The sequence below is a fragment of the Bidens hawaiensis genome, unplaced genomic scaffold (genome assembly GCF_021521415.1).
Source record: "Bidens hawaiensis isolate Kalapana, Puna unplaced genomic scaffold, B.hawaiensis_p1.1 tig00038756_1, whole genome shotgun sequence".
Taxonomy (NCBI): domain Eukaryota; kingdom Viridiplantae; phylum Streptophyta; class Magnoliopsida; order Asterales; family Asteraceae; genus Bidens; species Bidens hawaiensis.
The window spans coordinates 1-8,045 of NW_027496823.1; the positions used below are offsets into that span (position 1 = coordinate 1).

The window sequence follows — 8,045 nt, forward strand, 5'->3', positions numbered from 1 at the left end:
TAATTGATCACTATGTTCGAAACTACCAAAACCTCATGGAAAATACATACAACTGGGACTCAATGCTCCTGACTTGCGAGGAGGTTACAGACCTACCCGCATCATACCCAAAGACCAAGCAGGAAACTCGGGCATTTCTGCAAGTGACAAGGACTTCCCATGGAAAACCTTACAAAACCCTTTTCAAAACCCTTTGCTTAAGTCCAAAAGTTCACCTCACTTTATTAAACACGCATGAGAAGAACATTGGACTGGGGGGACTTGAAGAGGTAGGTCCCAGCAGAGACCAGTTGGTCCCGCAAGACTCACCTTCAACAGGGTTGTCTGCGCAAAGGCCATCTGCTCCCGCAGGACCCACCATGCTCATAGAATCTTACGCGCAGTACGCAAGCTGTACACGCAGGGAAAGCCTCCCAATGGTGAAGTACCCCGCCTGTTCCGCAGTTGCGGATACAAGCCATCAGGGAAGGCTACCCGCAGACAGCAGGGCTACACGTACAAGACTAGCTACTTCAGCAGTCACATGAAGGCATGAGCAAGGCGGGAACAATCCCGCCCAAATGAGCCAGTCTGATTCTGAAAGATCTTTTGTACCATACCTACCAAGGTATGGATAGGACAGACGATCTGACCAGAACAGCCCATGAGCCAATCACAGGGTGACAGCTCACCGACAACAGTGCGAGGAGGAGCACCCTCTAGTACTGTTTGTCACTATTAGCCGCTGCCTACTCACCAACCCTCACTGTGGAGCAGGCGCAGCCTACAGTTGGTGGAATAGTATTACTGTTGGCCGTAACCTATTCACCAACCAGCATGGCCTGCGTACAATCCACAGTCAGTGGGACGTGCATGGTCTACAGTTGGTGGAATAGTGCAGCCGACTTTATTACTGTTGGCTGTAACCTACCCACCAACCAGTATGGCCTGTGCGTAATCCACTGTTGGTTGAACAGGAATACTATTCAGCCGGCTGTACCTTCTAGAAAACCTACCTTCGGCTATAAATACTCCAATATCTTGGAATGGTAAGATCATCTACTATCTCGTATAACTTACTTGATAATTGCTCTAATAGTATTCATATACTTTTATATTCAAAGAGCAATATAGACTGATTCTCACGCCGGAGGGTGGTCACAAGGAGGAACCCCCCCTTCTCAGTGACGAGCTTACGGTGTCTGTTTTGCAGGTTCCCTAAAGTACAACTTACTCTGCTGGACCTAACCTTCGTGGGAAACATTATCTAGCCCCCAGATTATCCATAATCTGCCCGGGGTCACTTAGTGTTTCTTCAAATATATATACGTGTTTAAGTTGTGTCTATATGAATTTTGAGCCACATAGGTTATGGGTATATTTCCCTTTTGGTTTCTATAACTTTTTATTAAAGTGCTTTTCAAGTGATGTGCATTTCTCTTCTAATTTCTAATTTCTAAGGGCTTTTTTTTAAATGAAATTTACAGTTAAAAAAAAGTAAAATTGAAATCTATTGGTTAAGTGTAGTAATTAATAATATTTATATTTCTTTGTCCTGTTTTTTTAAAGCCAAATATATTAAAGAAAGAAAGGAACACCGAGTAAGACACAAGTAGCCCAACATAGAAATTGAAAAAGAAAAATACAAACACGAATACATAGATTAAAATACTAACCAATAAATTTGCAATTTGTAAAAAATCTAGTAAATATATATTGGTTGCCTAGTTACACATGTTTATTAACTTTTTCGAAATTCGGTTTTTATTTATAGGAAAGTTCAGAAAAAGGAAAGGAAAAAACCCATCAAAATCCACAAATTTAGAGTTGCAAAGCTGAGACGTGAGAGATAATTGTGTAAATATATATATTTTGATAAAAAGTAGATATTGTGTTTATAAAAGTCAAAACTGAATTGACTTTACAATTGAGGAAACATTGGAAATTCTAGTTCAACTACTTTCCATACCCAGTCTTTTGGTCATTTGACCACTATTGAAGCGGGAATATCTATGATTTAGGTTCTTATAAATATATTATTTATTTTGAGATAATTGATAAGATTAAAGGAAGATATAATGCAAAAGAAATAATATAAAAGTTATGTTTCAAACATCTAATGCGGTAGATTACACGGCATGTGTATTATTTTGAAAATTGAGTTTGTTCTTTTATTTAATCTTTGTTTTAGTGGTAGCCCAAATAATATTAGAGTTTATTTTTATATAATATTATTATTCTTATAATCAAAAGATACTATTAAATTAATTTGTAATTAACTTCGTAAGGCATGTAGTTGATTAATAATCTGTAATATCTCACGTGCTTTTGAGAGTTATAATTGACATTCTGACCCTTTTCTTCACCTTCATGTCCTGTTCAAGGACGCTTAAAGTCACACACCCCATTGGGGACAATACAACCACTATTTTTAATAGGTTTCGAGAGATCGACAACTTATCTACCAACACTATCGACATGTGCATTCTTATTCAACTTTTAGTTAAATTAACACTCTCCACTGCCATTGGCAGCTTCATGCAACTATCCGTAGTCGTCTCATAGCAGTTTTTTGTTCACACATCACATGACATCACCTGTCACTTACTTTTTCGGTCACGATTATTAGTCTCACCTGAAACTAAAATGCTTTCGTTTTCAACTTACATCTAAGTTTTGTCATCTTTTTTGATTCTTTGTATATTATTTGAATTAGTAAACAAAAAATATCTCCTTTTCTTTCTACTGAAAAAAAGTTTATTTTTGTAAAAAAAATGTCGCCAAGTCATAGCTCCTACTGTTACAATCGTAACTCCTGTTACCATTTTTAAATTGTTGTCGCTTGACCACGGTCAAGCCGTCACCAAACTTCTTTTATCGCATGCCAATCATGTTTTAGCTACACGTGACAACTAATTGTGCATCTTCACAATTTTTTGCTCTTGTCAGAGCTCTCGATTTCCTATGCCTCGACTGCTAGGGAATATTAAAGAGAATATGTTACTAGAATTTATTATTATAATACTGTCAAAGATAATATTTTTAGTTGATAATTTGTAATCATACTCATTCTATTTTTGTATGTAGTTTATCACTAATATATAATAACTCACATAGTTTTTATTGCTCCAAATATCTTTTAATCTATTCCTAAATCTATATCTTTATTCACGACGGAACTTGCACTCTCAAACTCATTATGTAGGATACCTATTTACACAACTTAATACAACATGGCAAAAACCCTTTGAAATACTTATACCATCATATTGGTAACCCAAATCGGTTTAAATGTGACATATATACTTATATATCACGTCCCATATACCTACAAACATACGTTTATACATCATATTATATTGAAATCTGGAACGTTTTTCATAATTCGAGTAAACAATACGCATGTATATGTGACGTCCAGTTTTCAGTACCTGACTTCCTGACATATTCGGTTATTTAGTACAGAGGAAACACGCACGTATTCGTACAAATTCTAGAATTCATAATGTATGCCTTAAACTAAAAATAAAAATAAATATTGTCAGTGTCATGAGAACTAATTGTGATGGTATCAAGTCATCTTCCTCTCCATTAATGAGCAGTACACGTACTTTTGTACAACTGAATTAATGTGATTTCTTTAAAGTCATAAAGCAAATAATTATATAGAAAGTTATCTACTTAAATGTTAATATGCTATAAAAGAAACTATATTATATTAGAAACTATTATCAACTAGTAGGTTACAATTAAAATTGAATTTGGCTAAATACAGAAGTAAACATAATTTAATTAGTATATTCTCATTTGCACGTACAACATTAATGGGGTATAAATGATTTTGAGAGTAACGTAATATATAACTGACGAATATGGTCGGTAATCAACCAAACTTAGTTTTTAGTAAATAGATATGTCTTTTCCGATTTTTTTTACGACTAACAAAATTCATTTTATTCATAAATGACTATCGATATCAGCAAAGAGACCTCAATAGCCAACACACATTACACGTGATTATATATTTGTACCCTACAAAACAGGGACTTCCACCATACAATTCTAATGATTTAGCTTACAAAACAGAGTTAAAATCCCACCACTCTGGCTTCCCATGACAAGCCCACCTGTCTTGAACGATTTCAAACCCACAAGGACATGTTTGAAATTGAGTTTGAAAACAACTTATTAACCATTTAACATACATATTACACGTAGTTAGTGCATTTTTTTATTTATATATTTTATCACTGTGTATGCATCAACATGCTCATGACATTTTTGCTCATAAAATCTTTAATTAGTTAACCAAGAACTTAATAAGATTCTAAAAAATGTACACCCACGATAAATATATTAAAATTGTAAGTATGTTTTACAATGTAGTGAAACGAGTTATGAATTATTTTGTAAACCAATTCAATATTAAAATTTTGAGGGTGTGTGGGCTTGGTTTGGGACTACTTTTTAATTTTGAGAGTTAATTAGTCTTTAGTTTGTGAGGTAGGTTTGGGCCTTGGGGGATGGGTAATTAAAGTACGCTATGATTTTTGGTTAGAAAATTAGAGAAATCAAGTGATCTCTAGTTTAATTTTGAGGGCGTTCGTGTTTTGTCATCAGCGTGCCTTCAAGCAGCGGGTTTTTCTCATAACTGGATATAATTTGGAGGCGCTTAAGGGCTTCGTACAGTTGGGTTGGGTTACCCGGCGCTAGCCTTTCGTCATTGGGTCACCCTGTATAGAGTATCAGGACAATTCTCTGTTTGTTGGACGTAAAAAAAAAATATGTCATAATAAATCTAATTTGTTTGGTTAAACCAAGGGTTATGGTGACTGACACTGACGTTCTCACCCTTCACATGGCAACAGTTGATTGGGTTGCAACTTTTTCACTCCTTTGGCGCTCCTGGTAGCGGTGAAAAGGGTATCTACCCCTATTTTATTAGAAGATTTTGAAGGTGATATCGATGCCCGGCCCCTACTCTCCGACCATAACACTACTTGCCCTTAAAGATATTGCGTGTATGTGAAACTTAAAATATTTTAAGTCATTCTAATTTATCTGAATATAAAAAGTATTCCTTAAAAAGTTAAAAGTTGATGGAACTTTATAGCGACAAAAATAGCTAACGCTTAGACGTTTATCTGCTACCTCACAACTACTAAAGTGCCTAACAATATTAGGAAACGATTTATTTTGTACAACGCGGTGTTTAACTTGTTATAAATAATTATTTACGATTGTTTATATATTTATTCATAGTTATAATTTTTCTATACCAAAATAAGTTTAATTGGAAAAAATTCATTGTTTTTCAGTTAGTGAACTGGGAATAAAAGATGTATTGCCAGCGTACCTTGATCCATCACTTGATGATAAAGAGCTTCCAACTGGTGTAAGCTTTGCTTCTGGTGGCTCAGGATATGATCCTCAAACTCCAAAGATAGTGGTAAACACCATGAATCAAGCTAGTCAACTAATTTCATACACTATGATACTCACTTATTTTTATATCAGTACCATCTTGTGACAGTTTCACTGAATTTGAATATTTTAGATTAGTAGATGGTTTATGATTCAGCTACAAATTTCTAGAGATCGATTTTCTTTAAAGTTCTTGTATATCTAGTCAGTTCGCTAGCTAGGTAGCCGGTAAGCAAACTCATGCAAGTTCTTATGATGTTTTTTGGGAGTGTGGCAAGCGAACTCAATAAAGGTTTTCACCAAACTTCATTGAGTTTGTTTACCGCCCAAACGAACATGCCAACTTCGTTTGCCGGATTAGCAAACTGCCTAGAGATACAATAACTTTTGCCCTTTTGGACAATGTGTAGAAGTACTATTAGTTAATCCTGAACCACCTACTAATCCAAAACTTTCCATTGAATTTAACAAATCTGGATATTCTGTATCAGTCTGTTTTATCGTTTGAGGAGCAGCTAGAACAATTCAAAGAATACATTGAGAAACTCAAGGGCATAGTTGGAGAAGAAAGAACACAATTCATATTAGCAAATAGCTTGTACTTGGTGGTCGCAGGTAGCGATGATCTTGCAAATACTTATTTCACTATTGGCCTTCGAAGATTACAATATGACATTCCGTCTTATGCTGATCTTATGGTATCATCTGCTTCCAATTTCATACAGGTAACATAGTTAAGTTTCTACATATATTTTTTTGGTTTTCCTATTTGAATTACTTAATCAACTGTCCTTTTTTCCGCGTTACATATTGAAGGATATATACAAACTTGGAGCAAGAAGAATAGGGGTGTTTGGTGCACCACCAATAGGGTGTTTGCCATCACAAAGAACTCTTGGTGGTGGTGGGCTTAGATTGTGCGCCGAAGAATACAACCAAGCCGCACAAATATATAACAGCAAGTTGCAACCGGAACTTGAGTACCTCAACGGAACTCTAGCACAATCCAGGATTGTCTTTGTAGACATATACAACCCATTGCTTGATGTTATTAAAAACCCATTCCAATATGGTACTTGATGTCTTTTAACTTTGATGGCGCTCGGTAGTCATATTTTACTTTTGTACTTATCTTTTATAACTTGGTTTAACAAGTTCATTCTTATACTTCAGGACTAGAAGTTGTGGATAGAGGTTGTTGTGGCACGGGGAATATAGAGGTCTCGATTTTATGTAACCGATTGCTTCCAACATGTCCCGATGATTCAAAGTACCTTTTCTGGGACAGCTATCACCCTACGGACAAAGGATACACCATCCTTATAAATCAAGTGTTAGGGAAATACATTAATGATTTCTATTGATTATACCTGGATGTATATATATATATATGTGCACTATAAAAGTTTGTATGCCCTTTAAATGTTTGTGGACAAGCTTTCTTGTTGATAATGCTTGAAAAGCACAATCTTAATGATGAATCCTATGCAACCTGTTTATGTACCTACGTTATTAAATTAATAAATTTTAACCCATTGCGCAATAAATCATCCTTTTTTGGCTCAGTCTATTGAGACATCTCATTTTTTCTATTTACACACTCTTATATGGGTCATTTGATCAATAGAGGCATATCAGCCCATCTAACAGACAAGAAGCTAACCATGCCAGTTTTGCTATGGACGTTATTCCAGCATGTAGCATAATGGTCAATATGGACCATATGATTAAGTTGGTTATAAGATGATATGTTCCAATATGTATCATATGGGTAGGTATGGACCATATGAACCACACTGTGATAATTTTTGTGATAAGTATTGGTCATTTTGTAGTAAGAAAAAACTATTATTCAGAACATATATATAGATTTTAGCCTATCTAACAGACAAAAAGTGTATCTTTTATTTGAGTGATTATATTAATTTAGTTTTACACTAAAATAGAAGTAATATAAACTAATTACAACTAATATTTGACATGAACAATTAAAATTTGCATAAATATATAATCAGTTTGTACATACATAGCAAAATTATAACTGATATTTGAAATTTAATATAGTCAACAACTTAAGCTATGGCTGGAAATCCTGAGCGGAGCGGCGAATCCTAAGCGGCTGGCGGATCCTGACCGGTCGTCGGATACTGTCGTGGCAATGGTAATGGTCCTTCCTGCAATCTGTGGGCCTGCCTCAAATCCTTCAATGTCTCAACCGCCCACTCCAACAAGTCTTCAATGTGTTCAATCTGACGACCATAGTCCTGAGCGAGTGCCCGTGCAACCGGAGGCAAATCCAAATAGACGTGTTAAGGATACTGAGGTTGTTGCGGCTGTGGCTGAGGTGAAGGTGGTATATCATGATCGATCGGATCGTTAACATGAGCCTCTTCTTCACCTGGAAGCACCTCATGATAAACCGGTATCACCGCCGGTATTGGCACATGAACAAAAATCTTATGATCCTTAGAGCAAAATCGAAGGGCCCCATTGAACATGCGTGTACAACGCAAGCTCACCACCGATTTCTTATCAAACCTCTTTGACTTGATCGGCGGCGACAACCGTGTGTCCTCGTCCGGAAAGAGACCCAAAGACCGAGCGATAACGGTAACGTACGCCCCCGGTACAATGACCCTCGC

The 8,045-nt window shown here is 36.0% G+C and overlaps 1 protein-coding gene across 1 annotated transcript; it reads left to right on the top strand.

The window, feature by feature from the left end:
• Positions 1–5,272: 5,272 nt before the first annotated feature.
• On the top strand, positions 5,273–6,863 carry LOC143590680 (GDSL esterase/lipase EXL3-like; the record flags this gene model as incomplete). Its single annotated transcript, XM_077071089.1, has 4 exons — positions 5,273–5,428; positions 5,895–6,128; positions 6,220–6,475; positions 6,577–6,863. Coding segments are annotated over 4 exons (837 nt in total), but the record flags the coding sequence as incomplete, so codon positions are not given.
• Between the last annotated feature and the right edge of the window lie 1,182 nt (positions 6,864–8,045).